The following is a 21,256-nucleotide window of genomic DNA, read 5'->3' on the forward strand; positions in this document are numbered from 1 at the left end:
TTTTATTTATGTTCTTCTTCATTTTCTTTATGCCTTTATTTAAACAAGTTTTTTTTGTAAATGTCAGCTTTATCAGAGTAATCTACCTGTAGGTCTAATGTCAGTAAATGTTCACCAATTGTTTCTAGCACAAATCTATTAAAAAATATTCAACAAAATACATTTACTCAAGTAGGCTACTGCACTCGAGTACAATTTTGAGAGACTAGTACTTTATTATTATTTTACATTTGTTTGCTGCTTTGTAGTTCTACCCCACTAAAATTACAATGTACAAAGTGTACTTATACTCCACCACATTTATTTAATACCTTTAGTTAATTTGCATATTTTGATTAATGATGTGAAATGTGAAAAACACCCTGCAGTATACAAAGCAGTTAAAACTGGATGCACCTTTACCAGCTTTGATAAACACATTAATCCATCATGATAGAATCAAAACATATCATATATTACTCTGAAATTGTCACATTTGCATATTGAGTACTTTCACTTTTGGTACTTTAAGTATATTTTGATGCTAATACTTATGCTAATAAGTAACTACTGTATACTTAATGCTAATACTTGAGTAACATTTTGAATCCAGGACTTCTAAATGTAACAGAGTATTCCTACACTATGGTACTTCTACTTCTCCTTAAGTACAATATCTGAGTACTTCTCCTTACTCTGAAAATACTTAGGAATAATAAAAGAAATAGCAATGTATCCCAATGAAATTGTGGAGATTTACGCTTTACTTTACCATTTCTGTTGTCTGTCAGAAGTTGCCTCTTGGTTGCGCTATTTCACTTCTGAACGTGTAAGAAAACAATAGCCCTGGCTAGTGCAGGATAGATACACACTACTTGCCTCTCCGGTCTAGACATCACATCATTAGCATCAAGTCAGCTAGTTAGCTGTTTATTTTCTGTACAAAATGTCAACTACGACCGGCGGCGGAGAGTTTGGCAACCCTCTACGAAAGTTCAAGCTCGTCTTTCTGGGCGAACAGAGTGGTAAGCAAGTCACGGAGTACTTGTACCAAGTCTATTTGGTCTGATGTGAGGAATATGTTGTGGAGATGTGGCTAGCATTAGCATAGCTAGCCGCCTAGCATCCCAGCTCGAATCGCTGCTGGCCAGCAGGATAAACTTATCCCACGGTCAATAACGGCCAGTGATGATACAGAACGAAATGTTAACAGTTCACTTTGAACAACGTGTTAAAGAGAGTGTAGGATCAAAAAAATATAATTGTCAATTTTCACACCCGTGATGATGTCATTGCATAGCTAGCTAACGTTACATCTGTAAGCTAGGCAAACATTTCGCTTTTAACGATAAATGCTTACTATAAATAGTTACCCTTTCATAACATCAAGATGTCGGACTTATTTAGTTGATGGTATGTTGTTTGACTAAAGCAGTGGTCCTTACTATGGTCGTTAGTGCAATGGGATCAGCATCCTCCTACTGTAGCTAATCGTAGCTGGCTAACTACTTTTAGCTAACAGTTAGCTGTCCTAGTATGAAATTCATTTGAAGCTAATACCTTATTTAACTCCTTAATAAAAACACAATTGTTGCTTTCAATATTGTGGTGGGAATATTTAATTTCAAATATGAGACCACCCCATACACGTCAAGGGAATTAAGTGAATCCGTATCTGTCAGTGTAGCTTTTCAACTCTTTACCGCTAGCTGTTAGCTTCCTACGGGAGCACCTTGCAGAGCCACGTCGGCCAGTGTGGCTCCAGACCAGTCGGCCTTCTCACATACCGTTTAACGTCGGTTTTTAGACACTCATTCGGACATTTTATAACGTGGTTCTATTTTAGGGATGATTGTCTAAAACAGCAGTGACATAACGTTACTGTTTTTCTAGAATATTACAAGTCAAGCTATTTTTATTTCCCAAAAATGTTGTGGCTCCACCCATATTGCCAGCTCAGCGTGTGGGTTCAGCAGTCCACATTGCATCAATGATGATGACACTTAAATTCATTTCAATTCAGATAGCTTTATTGGCATAACGATAATGTATTTAATGCATAGTATTGCTGAAGGCTTACAATTACGATATCTATACATAAATATACATTTGGAATGTACTGTTATGTTCATAAACATTTTGAAGAAAAGCAGAATAACATGTTTTCTTTACATGAAAAACAATATACCTTTGACAAAAAAAACACAGAACAATAGAAAAAGTGAAGAGGAGTTGTGCAGGATAACGCTGATGGAAAATTCATATAATACAGAAGAAAATAGTTTTGGCTTGTAGAATGTGGTCTTTTATTACCAAGAACAAGTCTGAACGTGTCTGTTTCTTTGATTTACAGTTGGGAAGACCTCTCTCATCACACGGTTTATGTATGACAGTTTCGACAACACTTATCAGGTAATAACGCGTGTTCATTACAATATGATGCCAATTAAGTTTAACAAGACACAGATGTAATGGTTAAAATTGTGTTTATTTTTAATATATGTAATAATAATTTATACTATTATTTTAATAAACCAGGGCCCTTTCATGATCTTCCAGGTATTTGCTAGTGTGTATGATGAATTATTTATGATCTATACAGAGCCATATTAATGTTTTAGTGTCAAAATGTTCTGAAAAATATCTTTAGGCTTATATAATATTCAATATACAATGAGGTCATTATGACATTTTATATGGATGTTATGCATTGTCAAGTGCTCTCTCCATAACCATGTTTTTATGCATTGATTGTCTTACAGGCAACTATTGGCATTGACTTTTTGTCAAAAACCATGTACCTAGAAGATCGCACGGTAAGTCCTGCATATTTTATTGTTTACTATTCATCATTCCCATTGACATAGATTAAAACGCATGCACTCAGTGTTTAATAGCCACCATTTCATTCCCATTCACCAGTTCACATTGTTTTCACATTACCTTAGATGTAACCATTTATTTCTTTGTTAGACGTTTGATCATGTTTTTAGACTCCATCGTTATTTGAAGTTTTTGTTCTCCTTCCATCCCCTGGCTGGGTCATGAAATGCTCCCCCTTCCCACATTCATTTCACGGCTGGCCACAGATTCGGCTGCAGCTCTGGGATACAGCCGGACAGGAGCGTTTCCGCAGCCTCATCCCCAGTTACATCCGCGACTCAGCCGCCGCTGTGGTGGTTTATGACATAGCGAGTAGGTATCATGGGCTTGCCTCACCTCCTTGTCCTTCGCTTAGTATGTGGAAGGGCAACAAACAAAAAAAGAGCAGTTTCTAGCTTGGCAAACCCCACTGGACAGCATGATATTGGAGACTGTTTTTATCACAAAGCATTTCTCCAGCAGTGTCCAGGGGGGTCTGTGCTTTGTAAATGTTACATATGATGGAAGGAGTAAGGGAATATCTCTTCTGATGTCACCTCATTGGCAGAGATCCTCTGAAGCCGCCCTCAATTCTGAATCGCCAGGGCCTATTTTAACATGTCTTAACAGCATAATAATGCTGGTCATCTCTGACTCTTCTGAATGATTCTCCCCATTCCTCCAATAAAAAGGCCATTTTCATCTCTGCTACTTGGCTTGCAGTTCCTTTATGACTGTCCTATTCTCCACTTTCTTGTTCTGCCTTTCCCCTCTTTATCTCCTTGTCCTTTTCTTCTCTTCCGTTCCAATCCTCAGGTCCGACTCCAGCTTTGGGACACTGCTGGACAGGAGCGTTTTCGTAGCCTAATTCCCAGCTACATCCGTGACTCTACCATTGCCGTGGTTGTTTATGACATCACCAGTGAGTCAGGGCTGTACTCTAACCTTTCTGTAGGGCTCTAGAGCAGTTGGAAGGAAGCTTCTTTTTTTTTTGCATAGTTCCTACTTTATGTACTTCTGCTTATAACCTCCTGTATTTCTCTAAGTATATTTTCCTTTTTCAAGCTTTTCTTAATATTACTCTTTCTGACTAACACTTTTCTACAAGCTTTAATTACACAAGATGCTCTTCCTTTTTAATGAAAAGTATTACTGCTTATGCAATCTTTTAACTATAGCTAGTATATCAAATATTTGATGTCTTTAGGGGCTACATGATGTGATGTTTGCTGTAATTTTGTGTGGGGGTTTTTCATCCACAGATCTGAATTCATTCCAGCAAACCTCAAAGTGGATTGATGATGTTAGAACAGAGAGAGGAAGTGATGTCATTATCATGCTTGTTGGGAACAAAACAGACTTGGCGGATAAAAGGTACATGGTTGTGTGAGATGTGTGAATGATTGTAATGATTTTCTTATCCTAGTTACAATACTTAATAAATAGAATGCATTTTTATAATTTGATTACATTAGAAAAAGCTTAGCATGAAGTATTAAAGTTTAGTTTATACTGCCAAAGCCTGGATTCCCACCTTCTTCCCTTCATTGCATCTCATCCAACTTTTACTTTTATCATCCCATGGCATTTGACATACCCCAGCCCTTTTTATGAGTGATTTTAGTGACTATTATCATGTATTTTTTTATTTCTAATGTTTTGATCATATTTCTTTCTTTTTCTTTGACTTCTGTGTCCCCTTTCCTGCTCTGTTCTCTCCATGTCATTTTGATTTTTTTGTTTTGTTTGTGTTTCCCTCAACACCACACTTCACACCACTCCCCCCCCCCTCCCTCCCCGGGACCATGGCAGGCAAGTTTCTGTTGAGGCGGCAGAGAGGAAAGCTCGTGAGCTCAATGTGATGTACATAGAGACCAGTGCCAAGGCTGGCTATAACGTCAAACAGGTTGGTGTCCAGTAAAGCAGTCGTAATACTGACAGTAGTCCTGATGGTTTTTAGGTTAGGGAGGCCAACCTGAAGCTTCTGGGATGTACAACTCCTCCCATGTATTCACTAAATGGATCAGAGTGCGACTGTTGAGTGAATGAGTGGTTTCCCTTGCTGCTTCATCTTTACTCAGCACAGCAGCTTCCCTCCCTTCGTCTTCCTCTCTGTCCGTCTGTGTTATAGCTAAACTAACCTCTCTCTTTTTCCACCCCCAAAAAACAAGATTCTGTGTTGAGCTCTCTTTGTTTCTCTCTCTCCATCTCTTCACTCTCCCTCTGGCCTGTCCTCTTTGCGATGTTTCTTGCCATGTCTGTCTGTTCGTCCATCTCCCATCTCTGCTTCTACCTGAGCAGACAGATCACCACGGAGGAGGGTGAGCAGAGAGCAAAGGAACTGAATGTCATGTTCATTGAAACCAGCGCAAAGACTGGCTACAATGTCAAACAGGTAGAGATTCTGCTGTCTCAAGGTAGTTGAGCTAATTCTGCCCTCAAAGTCTCTTAACTCCTTCTGTCTCCTTTTCCCCCCTCTCTTGGCTCATCGTGACATGTCTTGGTATTCTTAGTATATACTGTGTCGGTTTTGTTTCCCCCCCCACAGGCATTGCTTGTAGATGTTTCTGCACAAGTTTACTGCTACTCTGTTTTTCTCAAGTACTTTTTGTCCTATTCACTATAACTTCTGCAGCTTCAAAGTGTTTCTGTGACTGTAATGGGTTTGCTCAGTGGAGGAGGCTAGCACGGCAACCTTCACTTTGATCCTTTTCTCGCAATCAGCAAAATCACATTTAGTATTCCTGCTTAAGCTGCTTCTTGTGTTTGCCTGTTATTCAATGAAATACATATATTTATGAGTGATTTCTTACAACTTTGATCAATTTCTCTGTCTACTTTGAATTGCCCATGTGACCGTAGGGGTGGGTGATGACTAAACATAGTGAGTCAATGTAAATCTGTCCATTCAGAGAGTCACATTACCGAGGTAGATACCCCTCAATATCGCTTGTTGTGGCCATTGTTGGAACTGATTTAAAAAAGGTAGATATTCCTGTGTGGTTTTAGAAGAAAAAAAACGATATTATAATAGACATCAATGTCAATTTAATAACATGCAGATTGTTACCAAATCACTCACCCCTATTTGCCAACAGTTTACTTTAGCTACACCTTTTTTATGTATTTAATCGTTACTTGTTTCTGTTTTATAGCTGTTCCGCCGCGTTGCTGCTGCACTGCCTGGGATGGACAGCACACCAGAGAAAAGCAAAGAGGACAGTATCCTTTTTAAAGATGCTATCAACAGAAATTATTTTAATACTACTGTCAAGTTATTATTGCCATGGCTTCAATCCTGTAAAAATAGAATCAGAATTCCTATATCAGTCCCACAGTGGGGACATTTACTGTGTCACAGCCAAAGTGGCATAGCAGGTAAAAAAGGCGAGCAATAATGAAAAAGAAATACACAAATGAGTTATAAAATGAAGACAAATATACATAACCATGGCTGACAAATTTGTGACAGCGATTTAAAAAATCAGAATAGAGTTCATTGCCTGGTACGTTTAGACATGCAAGGTATTTGCTTTGGTATTTTTAAGAAACTATTTAGCATTAAAAAAGAAAGCCAACTATTTACACCAAATATAAATATACAAATAACCTTAAAAGCTAAAAAGTTAAAACACTTAGGACAATGAATATTTGGCAAACTACAGTGTATTATGTTAGTGGAGTGCTGTGCATTACATAAATGTCATATTCAAGTATTTAGACCTTATACCATTAAAAAATATATGTTTAACATAAAAAGCTTGAAGTTCACTCTGCAGAAAAAGAGAACTTCCACTGAAGCAATAGCAGCCAGATAGCGCACTGAAATAAAATGTGCAAATTCCTGACGATGTTACTTAACCAATTCCTCTCAGTGATCGACATCAAACTGGAGAAACAGCCAGAGATGACTGTCACCGAGAGCAGCTGCTCATGCTAGTACACCTCACGCCCCCCCACTGCCTGTCTCCTCCCCACCAACAGCTTGTCTCTCAGTGGCCACGCTCTCCACCCTTGGCACACTGCCATTGGGATGGAAGACCTGTCTTTTTTTCCCTTTTCAACTCAGTGACTTTTCAGAGTAACAGTGTGGATGTGCATTACTGTATTCAAACAGATTATGTGGTGGGGAAAGATGGTTTCCAATATAACATTAAGGAATAAGTTAAACGATATGTTAAAATTGTCATCCAGTTGCATGGCATTATATAGCATTGCAGACTGACATAGCTAACTGCTAACATGAATTATCGCACAGTTGGGAATCTTAGTGCTGTTACTCTTGTCATTGTTGTAAAGTTAAACTGCTTGGGATTATTTAAAGTGGCTTTGCAAGGTTGAGTTCTCAGCCCATTGTATTTTACTTTATTTTCAATTTTAAATGGAGAGTTTGTACTCTACTGTTCTGTCTCTCAGATAACTGATTATTTCTTGACTTTGTCTTATTTTGAGGAAGTAGAGACAGGATCTTACCAGTAAATTAACATCATTGCTAACTGCCATGTTACTACATTTGGCTCATATGGACCCTTTTCATTGAGGAGGGTCAATGGATCATTTATTAGGTATAATAATACCGAACGAATCTGTAGGCCTGAACTGCCAAATACAACAGTGTGTTAGGAGATCTAATTCACATCATTTGAGACCTGATCTAAAACAGTGCAAAAGGGGTGTGTGACCAAACAATGAGGTAGTATATTATCAAAGGGAAACCTCCCAGAGTTTACTAAAATGGCTGAAGCTATGTCTGCATTAAAACTATAGCAACTCTTTTTCCAATGTTGTTGAATTAGCTGTGCACATATTAACATATCTAAGGAGGATTTTATGTTATTAGATACCCCTAATTTAGGAAATAAAAAAAGTTCAGTGTTTAGTTTATCCACTCCGATAAAAAGATGTCACTTTGGGCGCTAGGACGTTCCCACCATCTCATCGATCATTTGTGTTGTGTTGATTACACTATTGCAAGAACATGCAGCATGCTCACCATGCAGGATTTATATGGATAAGAACACAGATGCCTTGCTTGTTTGTTCACCAACGTTGTGCACTGAATCAAGCCACAATATTGTAAAATACATAAGAAGCCTGCTGACTGGTTCATGGCTTCATTAGTTGTTTTGTAGAGCTGGAAGATAAAAGTTTGTCCTCAGATGCAGCCAACGCTTACTAACACCCTTTCTGTAAAAAGTGCAGAGAAATTAGTCTCAGTATCCTTTGCTGTAATGCTATTGCCTGTGGCGGACTCTTGGTTTTATGTGTTTATTTATTTTGTTACTTTGACATACAGATAACATTGTATGCTTGACCAAAAGTACAGAGGCTGACACGCATGTTGAGATTTTATTTATTGTTTGCGTGTCTGCCGGGACTCCACCTTGGGGCGACACTTGGGTGCAGCAACGTTTTTTCTTGTCACACTGCTATAAATTGCTTTTTTGCAGTGTGTAGTCAGTAGCTTGGTTTACAGTCACAGGTCAAGGCTGCACTGTTTCTATATACACACACACAAACACACACGTAAATATGTGTAACACAAACCAACTAACTAGCCATAGCACAACAAAGACACTGGTCGTTTGCTGTAGCTTGTTTTGAAATATCAACGTTTTAAATGGATTTAAAAATGTAAGTATATAATTTCATCAAACAACCATTTTAACATTAGCAGCTCTTCTATTACTTGTCACTGACTAAATACTCAGCTTTGTGCCATTCTGAATTGTGTCTGTCCATTTGAAATATGCTGTCTACTCGTGTTTAGCAACGTTTGTGTGAATAATGTACTATTACTATCTGATGTATAAAAAGGAGAGTTAATTAAACACAAGTGTAGGCCTATCACATGGAATAAAATAAAGATATTTCACCAAAATGTAACATCTGTCATCTCTTTCTTTAATGAATCACATTCATAATTCTCTTTTTTCAACTGCTCTGGATAAACCAACACACTTGTTCTGTACATGCTTTCTATGAGCGATAATATTCTGCGCTTCAGTTGAATGTGAGAAACCTGTTGCATCGGTGTGTGTGTGTGTGTATGTCGTCAAAGTGACTGAAACTACTTGTTAGGTAATACATCAGAGGCTTGCAATGTTACAACAAAGGTGTGTCCAAGTATGAACGTTCTAGATGTACATCTTTAGTTTAAAAGCTATTGGAGGAATGTGAATAGAAACTGAACGTATAATCTGACTTTACGTAAATCTTATTGCCAATGTTCAAACATAACGAAAATATTTTCTAAATCTACACTTTAATACAAATACATCAAACATGTTTTTTTATTATAATTGGATGATATAGGCTGGAATGTATTGCAAATAGTAGTTTCAATAAAGCGGCCATTTATCTAGAAATACCCAAGAAAGATTTCAGAATCAGAAATGCTTATTTGATCCCTGAGGGGGGACTTAGGTTATACAATAAATAGAGAAGTTATTGGAACAAGCATGTAAAAATATGTGCATTATTCTACAATGTATAACAATCTGAAATGAATCTAGATAAGAAATGTGTAATAATAACATATTACCAACAATATATAACAGCGTAAATAATAATATAGAAAAATGTATATGATAATGAACAATATATGACAAAGAATATAAAAGTACAAGTACAGTATACAAAAATGCATTGTTAATAGTAATGTTAAAGAAGTTTGAGGAACTAAATATTGAAAATATATTAAAGCTAAAAGTAGGCACGAGGATAAGTTCAAGCTTGATTCATTTATTATTTTTTTAACCTTTTTGGTTGGTGTTCGTTTATTGTTTAACATTTATAGTCGTGATGTTAGGCCTACTCATCAACACTGAGCAATTCTCACCAACCCACTCCCCTGAGCAGCCCAGTGTTCAGCCCACTTGCTATGTAGCCTGTCTTCACACTTTCTGACAATAAAAACACAACACTGCTCTTTTTATATTCATATTTTAATTGGTATCAACTTTGACCTACATTAGCTCTATAATATTATAAAAGTGAATTAGTCTAAAGCGGGACTTCTTTTGTTTTCCTTTACGCTACCTGCGTAACACACCTGTCTTCAGGAAGTGCTGTGACGTCTGCGGGAGGTGGTTGAAGGTATGACTCAGGAATTCAACTCAGAAAAATCCTGCTCGACTTGAAGAGCGATCAGCTCGTATATAATAATCGTGTGGCCAAAGGCTAAGAGCCACAGCAGACTTAAACCTACTCACGAGTCGACTGGGTCCAACACATTGGACCGAGCAGGTGTCACATTCATTCTAAGGAAGTGGTTTTTTTAAGCGAAAAAGTTTTATCACAAAGATTCTCAAAGATGTCTATTTTACCTGATGAGGCGGTGTTTGATGACTTTAAAAAGCAGTGTCTGTCTACGGACAATTGGGCCAACAAGTACGACAAGGAGGGGATGCAAGTGTGGGTCGAAAAGTCTACTTCCCAAAAAAAGAATCCTGTTCACAAAATCAAGGTAAGTTCAATATCCACCAACTTTAGAAGTCACTTTGGGATATGTGTTAAATTGGCAGCGGTTTATTTGTATAACACTTTAATGTAATGTCTGTTTCAGTGTAAAATGACAATGAAAGATGTATCAGCAGCCACAATGTACGACGTCCTTCACGATAGCCAGTACCGTAAGAAGTGGGACCCCGCCATGTTGGACACATTTGACATTGCCCGGCTCTCTACTAATGCCGATGTGGGATATTACTCATGTGAGGACTCCTTTCTATTCAGTCTTTTACCGTCTCTGTTTAAAACGTGATGCACCACAAACCTTTTAGTCCACAGCTCAGGCCTGACTCAGTTTCAACTGTTGTTCATTGAAATTACACACACTGAAAAGGGAAAGTGCATAATAAGAGTTTGATTTGTATGTAAAAAGTGTGCTATATTAAGGCATGATTTAAAATCGGAACTGATTCATATTTGTTTTTATTTGTATTTATGTTTTATAAAAGTGCAGCACACTCTAGATGCAATATGCACCATAGTGAACATTCTTTTCCCATGAGCAAGATATGATTATATTTAAATAGCCAAGTGCATTGTTACACCATCTCCTTTTAACTTGCATTTATATTAACATGTTTCTTCTGAAGCCCTCAGGGATGCACAATGAGCACCCTCTTGTTTCAGCTGTGTATTTATTGTCATAACAAGGGCTTGTTGTGTAGTTTAATGAAGGGAGACATAATGACTAGATTTGTATGTCTATTTTTCTGAAGGGCTGTGTCCAAAGCCCATAAAGAACAGAGATGTGGTGAGCCTGCGTTCCTGGAAGGTGACCGAGGAAGAGTACATCATCGTTAACTTCTCAGTCAAACATCCGGTATGCCCCCTACTCCACACATTCCCAACATGCCTTTTGACATAGTGTTCTGTGTGCATTGATTTTCTTCTTCTACACACACCTAACCGAGGTGATAGTGTCACATGTCAACATTGCATAACTTTACCAACATCGTGAAATTGGAGTTTGTAGTTAAAACTGGATAGTTGTAGTTTTTCTAAATTCTCTGCAAACTGTTTTGATTTAATTCCAGAGATACCCTTCTCGCAGTGACCTTGTGAGGGCCATTTCCGTCCTCACAGGATATTTCATCAAGCCCATTGGACCAAACAGCTGCACTTTCATATACCTTTCACAAGCTGACCCCAAAGGTAAGACCGACACCAACGACAACACTATTTTTGCAAATGGCGGATTCTTGCCAAACATTTTTAGAGCTGTATTTAAATGTTGATCTCTTATCTCCAGGTTCTCTTCCAAAGTGGGTTGGAAACCAAGCTTCTAAAGTTCTCGCTCCCAGGGTAAGTAATGCAACGTCAGCAAGTTTTACTTTTAGTCAACAGCAGCCGAGGAGGTGCTAAGGTCAATAAATACAAGTGTATCAGTATATGGGCGTGTGTCCACAAGACAATTTTTTCCAAAGGTGTGTGTGTGTGTGTGTGTGTGTGTGTGTGTGTGTGTGTGTGTGTGTGTGTGTGTGTGTGTGTGTGTGTCGTCTTAAAGGACAATGGTAACCATAGAAACCCATTTTGAGTGCCTGCTCTGGTAAGGCTGCTGACAAAGGAGTATCTCAGCTCGAGTTGTTGCTCTCTCTCGGCAGAACTCGTTCCCCAGGTTTCGTATCCTCCGCCATTTGAAAATATTTAGACCAAAGTGTATCAACGTGTGTGTATTAGGAGTTGCCATTGACCTTTTTTACTGAGTAACAGTGATTTATAAAGACAAAACTATTAAAAGGCAATGACGCATACATTTGGCCAAGTAGTTCCAACATTCCAAATTAGAATGAAAATAATGTAGTCCTTAATTATAGATGCCTTTCCATGTCTTTAGAGGAGTGTAAAATCAAGAGAAGAAACAAGAGTTAAATATCAAAAGGACCTGTTTAGTCATTTAAAAGATCATACTATTTTTGAAAGGCTTTGGTTATTCAATAAGGGATAGCAATGAACGAAACACCTCTAACAAAGTGCAGTCAAGCAGGTCGAAAGGGTTTTTGAAAGTAGCTGTTGGGACTGGTGGGGTCAGGAAAAGTGCTTGCCTAAATCTCAGAGACTGGAGTATTGTTGCAAACAGTTTTCTCATTGTTTAATATTGTAATGATTTATCGACTATGCATGTTTTCTTTAGTTGTTGCATTTTACTTTTATTTAGGTTGTCAGAGCTGTAAATATTTTCTGTAGCTGCTTCCCACCTAATCTGTTACTGTGTTTTCTGACCGGCTTTATTTACATTACACGTTACTTGTTAGACGCTTTTATCCAAAGCAACTTACATACTCAATACTGTGGGCAATCCCCACAGGAGCAATTTGGGGTCTTGCCCAGGGACACAACGACATGCTGACTGCAGTGGGGTTGGAACTTGTGACCCCCTGATCCGAACACCAACGCACTAACCCACTGCGCCACACGCCTCGTTTATCTTCAGCTTTGTTGACTGAGAATGAAGGTGTGGTATGACCCTCATTCAGACCTCACCCCTCTGACAATGGTATTCTCTCTTTGCCAACTCCTTGCAGGTGATGAGGAGTGTACACGAGGCGGGACAGAACTACCAACAGTGGAAAGGGCAGAACTCTCCGGCCCAGAAGCCCTGGTTGTACCCGGAGCAGAACGTCCTGCCCATGATGGACCCGGGCGAGCTGTCCATACAGAGAGCAGACTCGCTAGAAAACGTGGACGAGAGTTCAAAGATCTCCACTCAGGAGTGCGACGACAGCAGTTAAACCATATCTAAGTGATGTGAGGAAGGGTGGTCTAAGAGGGTGAGACCGGAGGAGAGACTGTGTATATACTGATGACTTTAATAAGACTTGGGACCTCCCACTCTCTGTGAAGTCGCCCTTAGGCTCACAAATATTGATATGGTTTTCCAAACGCCACGTGCCTTTTGGGATGAGCATAAAGTGTTTACAGATTTCTTACCAGGCAGAAGTGAAATTGCCATTCACCTCGTTCTACGTTGATCCAAGTTAAACATCTCGCCAGTGTTTTAAGCAAACTATTGTTTTAAGAACTATATTTTTACATTGTAAATGATTTGCGGTGTGAGGGTTTTAAATGTATCAAAGTTACAGCACTACATTTACAATAGGTTCTCTGTCAGCTGTTTTTTTAAAGCTATTTAAATAAAGCTATGAAGTGTGGTTCTCCACTTTGCCTTTACAAGTGACTGGGAACGGAAATAAGATGAGTTACTGTAAATGGTGAAAATAGAGTGATGGGAAATAATTATTTTTCTTTATTGTATATCAGATCAAAATTAGGAGCCTGATGGTCACTTTTATTTAGTTTATTCCCATTGAGGCTGGTTGCAGATCACAGTATGAGCTCAGCATAAAACCTTTGAAGGTGAAGGGTTGCACAGCTCTGGGCGTCAACCTGTTATCTGTTTTTCAGAAACACAATGTTATCTAGCCAAATGCAAACGAAAAGACTCTTATTAAATGTGAAAATTGTATTTAATAACCATTAGTTCATTTTATTTAGACATGATTAGTGATGCTGTGTTTATATCATTTATGTGTAATAACAAGGAGACTGTTTGAAGGTTTGTTGTATTTGTTCTCTTTTACCATCAAAGGTTTATGCAATGTCATTCTTTATGTTAAACAGACCCAAGTATGCATTGGCAATCTGTTACAGTTGATGTAAAATGTTCATACCAAGTTAGCATTTTGTCAGTTGACTAACACTGAAAGACTGGAAATGTTTTGTTTTATGTATTTTTGAAGTTTTTTTTGTGCACTCAGAAGTCATCGTGATGTAGTAAACATGCTGGAATGAAGCCCTGCAAGCTGAGCTAGCTCTTTCTTCAGAGGATATTTGATGGAGTGTTACATGGACTTGACTATTTTATCAAATAAACCTAACAAGGTTACCGTGCTCTGATAATCACTGCCATTCATTGAATTCCCGTAAGGTTACAATTGAGTCTCAAGAGAAACCATCCTCCATAGTAGAACAAGTTTAGCCGCTTGAACCAGAGCAAACCGGTCCTTTTCTAGCAGGTTCAGGCTTTCCAAGTAAAAACACAAGGCTACAAGGGTTCAAAACGTTTTATTACATTTACCATGTCAAAGTAGTGCTGGAAACCAAGATCATCAGATGGAAAACCAAAAGCTAATCCTATAGTGAAAAGTATTAGTGTACAAAGAGTTGAGACGCAACAGGCAGGTATAGCATACAAACTAATGTACTAAATGTTTACAAGCATGCAGGAGAAACCTCCAGAGGTATTCAACTGAAATGTCTGGAGATTTCATTTACACCCTTATCTTATCTCTGCTGATGTTACTGATAAGTACATCTACAAAAACATAGTCCAACATGATAAAAGTACCTGACAGTCTTCTGTCTGTTGTTATGATGTATAATTATACATCATAACAACCTTATACACTAGTTTACAGTTCATACATTAAATAATTGCAATATTGTTTAGCCCAAAGCAGGTTATGAAATACCCATAATGCATGAAACGTGGAAAAAGAGCAAGTAAAGTTGGGTCCCCAATAGAAGTCACAGAAATACATATAAACACATCTTAATATTTCATTACTCAACTTTGTTAAATATAAAAAAAACTGGATTAACAGGATATTCACAGTGATATTCAGATCAGTGATATTTACCAGAAGTCTTGCACTATCATTTGCTCTTACAACACGTAAGGCCCTGCTGTCTTTGTTCCATTATGTGTCAGTGCATACTCAAATCCAAGTTATGTAATTTTCTAGATCTACACTCAGTTTTCCAGTGAGAAACATGATGCTGACTGAGCATGACATTATTTTGAAAGCTCCACAAAGCTAGTTTGAGTTATTCTCACAATGTGGCTTAAAAAAAAACACCTTTCATGAAGACACTTATCAGCAACTTTATGTATAGGACTGCAATATTTTTAGCTATCTGTCCATGCTAAAGCAACCGAGTGTATATGCATTTCTACCTTATACAAGCGTGACCAATGCAAATGTGTTCAGTAAACACAAATGCTACTCTGTACTTGATTAAGAGGTATATAAAAAGCTACAGTAAAAAACACCTGATTATATGGATGGAGGAGAAAGATAATCAAACTATGCATGGTCTATAAATGTTATGCTTGACCGGAAAACATTATACATAATTTATTATGTGAAATGTTGGTTGAACTAAAACTTGCTTCACTTCCTGTGAACACACCCTGATGGAATGGAAATCATCCTGGATCACAGTAGATGAGGCAGCACGTATGGAGGGGAGGGAGGAAACAGAGTAGATGCTGTCCTTACAGTGAGGACTGTGAGTGAGGGAGTTAGTCATACATCTTGACGCTGAGACAGCCAGAGTCTGTGGGAGGAGGGTAGTGACGTGTGGTGACGCAACTGTACAACTCTCTCTCTTTACTGCCACCTAATGTACAGTCCTCTCCTTCTGCCTTTGGTAGTCTAGTAATAGGAGAACACACAGAGAACAATGTTACAACACTTAAAGGGGATGCCATTATATCATTTCCTTCCAGTATAATATAATCCAGTTATTTCAAAACCAGTTTTTTTTGTTTGTGAATATACACAGCGAGATCAGCCAGTTAGAAATCACAGTTAAAGTATGAAGGAGGTACTAATCGTGCCAACAAGTTTCAAATTCTTGAGGTTTAGTCCTAGAGCTACGTAGTCTATGAAAGCAATTCTAACTTTTTCTTAAGGCCTATAACAAACTGCATACTTCACTTGAGCACACTATGGGTCTAATAAAAGCAAATCATGTTATGCATTTAAAATGGATTGGAATCTGCCCAAAAGTAATCAACTTCAGCTTTACTTTTCTCAATGTTAACTTCAGACAACAAACTTTCAAATCCATTCTCTCTGCCTCCCCTTTTCAACACTGTATCTTGAATAGAAGAACTCTGGCCCACAAAATATCTTTAACCTATGTGCCAATATCTCATTGGAAAAAATGTTTACATTCGCCCCAAAACAACAAACAATAAATTCAAGAAATATGATTACTAACTAAGCAACTAACTACTGACTTAAAAAGGAAAAGGTATGACATATGTCAAATCTTGAGTATGGAGAGCGCCTATGATATGATTGAGTAGAGTAAGACTTACTGTAAGGAAAGAAGCGAACCCTCATAAGTATCTCTCGCGCAGTCTTCAGAATCTCTACAGCCTGAAGAGGAAACAGAAATTAACTTGATGCAATAAACTAAAAGGGCTTTTTCCTAGAAAGAAAACAGCTGGGGAAACATGATGACAACAATACAACATGGGCCCAATCTATTGAAGCATTTTATTATTCTAAATAGTTACATGTTTTAATGAGAATATAAAATATTTAACTGGCACAAAAGGTCTTCGAACAGGCTTACACTCCAGTAAGGGAGTATCAGATATGGTGTAATGGTAATAAAAATAACACGTTGATTAAAATGTGTTTGGATCTCAGCATGAAAATAGAGCTCTGACTTACTCTTGAGTGCTCTATGTCTTGGAAATCCACCTCATTCACAGACAGAACCTGGTCTCCCTCTTGCAGTCCTGCTCTGTGGGCATCTGAGTCTGGGACCACCTGCCAATAAAAACACAGACATCCAAACTCACAATGTGGATACAATTAGACCGCGGAACAACAAGTAATATTGCCAATCAAATCCATATCACACACACCTTGGAAATGAAGATGCCAAGCTGTGAGGCCTTGCCCCCTCGGATGTTGAAGCCCAGCTGTGCTCCGGGAGGTTTCTTTAATACGACAGTACGAGGCAGGAACTGGGTGAGCTCATTGTTGTAGTCAGGGTGTTGAACCCGCTGAAAATAAACAAAGAAAAAGAAAAGCGCATAGTATGTATGTGAGCCTGATTCTTCACATGTGGGTTACAGATTGTAACACACGGAATACTTAAATGAAGTGGGGACTTTATACTCTGACAAAGACTAAAATATACAGTTCAAAGCTTTAGAAAAAAGGGCCCTAGAGTTCATGTTTCCCTGTCAAAGTTAGAGATGGATTAAAGCAGAAAGTGAGGTTTTACTGATTTGTGTCTTACCTCTTGTGTGGGTATCCATGCTGGTGGGTTTTCATAAGAAGGCAGGAATACCACAGGGAGCTGGTAGTCATCATAAGGAATTTTTTGATCCATTGTTTATAAAAGCACCTAAATACAGAAGAAAAAACATTGTTATGAAGAAGAGTTCCTTAAGATTTAGAGAACTTATTGAGTCTATATTATAGATGTTCTTATTTGCTACAACACATTTTTCAATTCAGAAGTTATAGTCTTAAAACAGTTCACACGCATGTGAAAAACTAAAAAGTTGGTTTAGTTTACAAGCTTTGAATAGATATGTTCCTATAAGTCGCGGTTAGATTTGTTTCCCACGGTCATAGTTTGACCAAATATGCACTATCAACAGTATTTGGTTAAACAAATGTAATGTAGGGTTTTTCTATGACATCAATATATTTGCTATGGACACGTCTGTTGTACTAAGTGGACCGCAGTGTCGTTAAACGTGTGTGAAATGTTCTGTATTACTTTAACATTATGTGAATATGTTAACTACAGCTGAGACCAAAACGCACCCAGCTAGTTACGAAGCTCTACTGAAAAAGCAGTTTCAAACCACAGAAATTATGCTGAAATTATACACATGCTGAAATGTATTTAAGTTCTGCTGTACTTATCGGTAGATATCAATGACATTATGTAAAGGGTGCTTTAGCTGACAGAAAATCATTTTACACTGCAATTTACAAACGAGATAGCTACAGTTAGCTTACAAGCTAACTTTGAAACGAGCCTACTCTGCTCTGTTGAACGCATCATCCATAACATTCACTGTTGTTATCATATATAACAACATATAATATAGTGTATACAAAATGCAGAATGACAGTCAAAAAATGACAAAGTATCTTACCTGCTAGACTGAAGGCTAGCAACCGGCTAGCAACAGCAACAAGCCTTTTTTGTTGTTGCATTAAACAATTACTGGTATTCTGTGGTACAGCGCCACCTGCTGGTGTGGAGGGGTCACGGCAGTTTGAGAACATACAATTATGCATATTTTATTTTGTGTATATTGTGCATTAATTTGTATATCAATTACATTTTACATCTGGTCAATTGAAAAAAGTTAATGACATTATACTTCTGGGTAATAATGGCAATAAATCTCATTTGAACTTATAATAATAGATCATGATTACTGATGTTGATTCATAACATGAATGTGAAGTAAGTGTTTGGAGTAAATTTCTACCACTGTGTTAGATAAAAAAATTTTTCCTATTTTTGTGATGAAGAAAACTGAATGCATGTTTTGTTACCAGAAAAAAAAAAAATGTATCATTTATTTAAAATTTTCCATTCTCTTCTCACCTTGCTAATTCCCAGGCTACTGTAAATTAATTGCAATATATTTTAACGCAGGACAGTGAGTGTTTCATTTCTTTGGTGTCCCAACACAAATTACTAATTTCACTTGGATTTGACAAGATGGCCAGGCAAGGACTGGCAAGTTTATTTATATAGCACCTTTCAATTTAAGGCAATTCAAAGTTCTTTACAAAAATGAAGAAGCATAATGATATAGTGTGGCGGAATTACATCATAAAATGACATTCAAAAATAATGTTTGAAAAGAGAAGACAACAAAATATAAATAAAACAAGCTAATGTAAAATAATACAGGTATAAAGTACAATAATAAAGATTACAGTGCAGTGTAATACATGAATAGTTATTTGATAGTACATATATGTGACTCCTTAATTTAAGAATTTGTCTGCAAGGTCGTCAGCAAAAATATTTATGAGCATAAAGTGAAACATGTTAGAGCACCACTTTAGTTCAAGTCAATTTGAATCTTGTTTAGAAAGTTTGACTTCAAACTGTTTATTTTGATCGTCACAAAGACAGGGATAAAATTGCCAAAATTGAAATGTTTTTTGTTTCACAGCAACCATTGAACATCAACTTCTTCAGATACGTTTATGCAGCTTTCCTCATATAATCACACAATTGTAATATCTGACGCGTATCTTAGATTATTATTTGATGCAATCTCTCATTTAAACAATTTTTCATCATCAGCTGACAACAGAATACAGCTCAGGTTCTAAGTTGAGTGTGATTTGGCAAGCATGATCACATAATAGCCTAATATGCCTACTTACATGTAATTTAATTACATCTTTGTTGCATCTACTTCATTTCAAAGTGAAGACTGATTGGTTGACACATGTCTGTTCTCAGGATGTTGGTGATGGAGCTTAATGCAGCATGATTTATGAAGTAGATTTGCTAGGTAAATCTAAAATGTTTTATAAATGTACAACATGCCTCCTCTCTGAAGAACCAATACCTTACCGTGGTGGAGAGGTTTGTGTGCCCTGATGAACCTGGGGGCTGTGTTGTCTGGAACCTTGTGTTCCTGGTAGGGTCTCCCATGGCAAATTGGTCTCAGGCAAGGGGCCAGACTAAGATTGGTTCAAAAGACCTCATGAAAGAAAAACCAAGAAGTGAGGATACCCGGCCCGGAGGAAGCCCGGGGTCCCCTTCTGGAGCCAGGCACAGAAGGAGGATTTGTCGGCGAGCGTCTGGTGGCCGGGCTTGCCACAGAGCCCTGCCGGGCACAGCCCGAAAAGGCAACGTGGGCAACACCTCCGCTTCTCCGTCCCGCGGGCCCACCACCTACGGGAAACAGCGATGGGGTCGGGTGCGCTGCCAGAAGGGTGGCAGTGAAACAGAGGGTCTCGACAGACCAGACCCGGGCGACAGAAGCTGGCTTTGGGGACGTGGAACGTCTCCTCTCTGGGGGGGAAGGAGCCGGAGCTTGTGTGGGAGGTGGAGCGTTACCAGTTGGATCTGGTTGGGCTCACCTCTACGCACAGCGTCGGCTCTGGAACCTTACTTCGGGATAGGGGTTGGACTCTATTCTTCTCCGGAGTTGTCCAAGGTGTGAGGTGCCGGGCGGGTGTGGGGATACTTACGCGGGTTATGGGGGGGGAAATTCTGACTGTTGTACGTGCTTATGCACCAAACAGCACATGTGCGTTGTGCGTTGAAGTCTCTCAGCTATTCACAAAACTATGATGATGTTTTATTGTTTTGTCAAGGACTTTGTAACTTTGTGAAAAGCGCTTTATAAACAAACTTTACTTACTTACTTATATGTGGGCAATGATGGAGACACTTGGAGGGGGGTGATTGGGAGGAACGGCCCCCTTGATCTGAACCGGAGTGGTGATTTGTTACTGGACTTCTGTGCTAGTCATGGATTGGCCATAACAAGCACCATGTTCGAACATAAGGATGCTCATAAGTGTACGTGGTACCAGAGCACCCTAGGCAGAAGGTCCATGATCGATTTCGTTATTGTATCATCGGACCTGAGGCCGTATGTGTTGGACACTCGGGTAAAGAGAGGGGCGGAGTTTTCAACTGATCACCATCTGGTGGTGAGTTGGGTCGAGGAACGGGGGAAGCCTCTGGACAGACCTGGTAAGCCCAAACGTGTAGTGCGGGTGAACTGGGAACGTCTGGGGGAGGCCCATGTTCAGGAGGTCTTCAATTCACACCTCCGGCGGAGCTTTTCGGGCATCCCTGTTGAGGCGGGGACATTGGGCCAGAGTGGGCGGTGTTCAAAGCCTCTATTGCCGAAGCCGCGGCGGGGAGCTGTGGTCACAGGTCTTAGGTGCCTCAAGGGGCGGTAACCCTCAAACCTCCTGGTGGGCACCGGTGGTCAGGGAAGCCGTCCGACTGAAGAAGGAGACCTTCAGCGATATGTTATCCCTGGCGAGTCCTGAGGCAGTTGCAAGTTACCGACAGGCCCGAAGGGCAGCAGCCTCAGCCGTGGCCGAGGCAAAGCAGCGGGTGTGGGAGAAGTTCGGAGAAGCCATGG

The 21,256-nt window shown here is 38.9% G+C and overlaps 3 protein-coding genes across 5 annotated transcripts; 2 read left to right on the forward strand and 1 right to left on the reverse strand.

Moving 5' to 3' along the window:
- Positions 1-834: 834 nt before the first annotated feature.
- rab41 (RAB41, member RAS oncogene family) lies at positions 835-8,727 on the forward strand. 3 transcript variants are annotated; one of them, XM_010786118.1, is made up of 8 exons: positions 835-1,004; positions 2,333-2,391; positions 2,742-2,795; positions 3,069-3,174; positions 4,104-4,215; positions 4,654-4,747; positions 5,997-6,063; positions 6,717-8,727. In XM_010786118.1, the coding sequence occupies exons 1-8, from the start codon at positions 926-928 to the stop codon at positions 6,779-6,781; spliced, it is 636 nt and encodes a 211-aa protein (XP_010784420.1). In that variant the 5' UTR covers positions 835-925; the 3' UTR covers positions 6,782-8,727. The 3 variants fall into 3 exon arrangements, with proteins under 3 accessions (XP_010784420.1, XP_010784421.1, XP_010784419.1); XM_010786119.1 differs by lacking the exons at positions 3,069-3,174; positions 4,654-4,747 and adding exons at positions 3,658-3,763; positions 5,143-5,236; XM_010786117.1 differs by lacking the exon at positions 3,069-3,174 and adding an exon at positions 3,658-3,763 and having other exon boundaries at positions 836-1,004.
- Positions 8,728-9,910: 1,183 nt separating this feature from the next.
- Positions 9,911-14,239, forward strand: stard14 (START domain containing 14). Its single transcript, XM_010786116.1, has 6 exons — positions 9,911-10,309; positions 10,409-10,556; positions 11,070-11,173; positions 11,388-11,505; positions 11,603-11,655; positions 12,876-14,239. Exons 1-6 carry the CDS (start codon positions 10,157-10,159, stop codon positions 13,080-13,082), a joined length of 783 nt encoding a protein of 260 aa, XP_010784418.1. The 5' UTR covers positions 9,911-10,156; the 3' UTR covers positions 13,083-14,239.
- A 157-nt stretch (positions 14,240-14,396) lies between these two features.
- Positions 14,397-18,355, reverse strand: pdzd11 (PDZ domain containing 11). The gene is made up of 6 exons (XM_010786114.1): positions 18,272-18,355; positions 17,398-17,505; positions 17,018-17,158; positions 16,821-16,919; positions 16,460-16,520; positions 14,397-15,788 (listed from the first exon to the last, which is right to left on the reverse strand). The coding sequence occupies exons 2-6, from the start codon at positions 17,488-17,490 to the stop codon at positions 15,754-15,756; spliced, it is 429 nt and encodes a 142-aa protein (XP_010784416.1). The 5' UTR covers positions 17,491-17,505; positions 18,272-18,355; the 3' UTR covers positions 14,397-15,753.
- Between the last annotated feature and the right edge of the window lie 2,901 nt (positions 18,356-21,256).

The sequence above is a fragment of the Notothenia coriiceps genome, unplaced genomic scaffold (assembly GCF_000735185.1).
Source record: "Notothenia coriiceps isolate Sejong01 unplaced genomic scaffold, NC01 NC01_scaffold00028799, whole genome shotgun sequence".
NCBI lineage: Eukaryota > Metazoa > Chordata > Actinopteri > Perciformes > Nototheniidae > Notothenia > Notothenia coriiceps.

Coding starts and splice junctions, on each gene's coding strand:
- rab41 (XM_010786118.1), top strand. CDS start 926: ATGTCAACTACGACCGGCGGCGGAGAGTTTGGCAACCCTCTACGAAAG. Junction 1,005..2,332: donor CTTTCTGGGCGAACAGAGTG/GTAAGCAAGTCA, acceptor TTTGATTTACAG/TTGGGAAGACCTCTCTCATC. Junction 2,796..3,068: donor TGTACCTAGAAGATCGCACG/GTAAGTCCTGCA, acceptor GGCTGGCCACAG/ATTCGGCTGCAGCTCTGGGA.
- stard14 (XM_010786116.1), top strand. CDS start 10,157: ATGTCTATTTTACCTGATGAGGCGGTGTTTGATGACTTTAAAAAGCAG. Junction 11,174..11,387: donor ACTTCTCAGTCAAACATCCG/GTATGCCCCCTA, acceptor ATTTAATTCCAG/AGATACCCTTCTCGCAGTGA. Junction 11,506..11,602: donor TTCACAAGCTGACCCCAAAG/GTAAGACCGACA, acceptor TCTTATCTCCAG/GTTCTCTTCCAAAGTGGGTT.
- pdzd11 (XM_010786114.1), bottom strand. CDS start 17,490: ATGGATCAAAAAATTCCTTATGATGACTACCAGCTCCCTGTGGTATTC. Junction 17,159..17,397: donor CATGGATACCCACACAAGAG/GTAAGACACAAA, acceptor GTTTATTTTCAG/CGGGTTCAACACCCTGACTA. Junction 15,789..16,459: donor GGTTCGCTTCTTTCCTTACA/GTAAGTCTTACT, acceptor TCCTATTACTAG/ACTACCAAAGGCAGAAGGAG.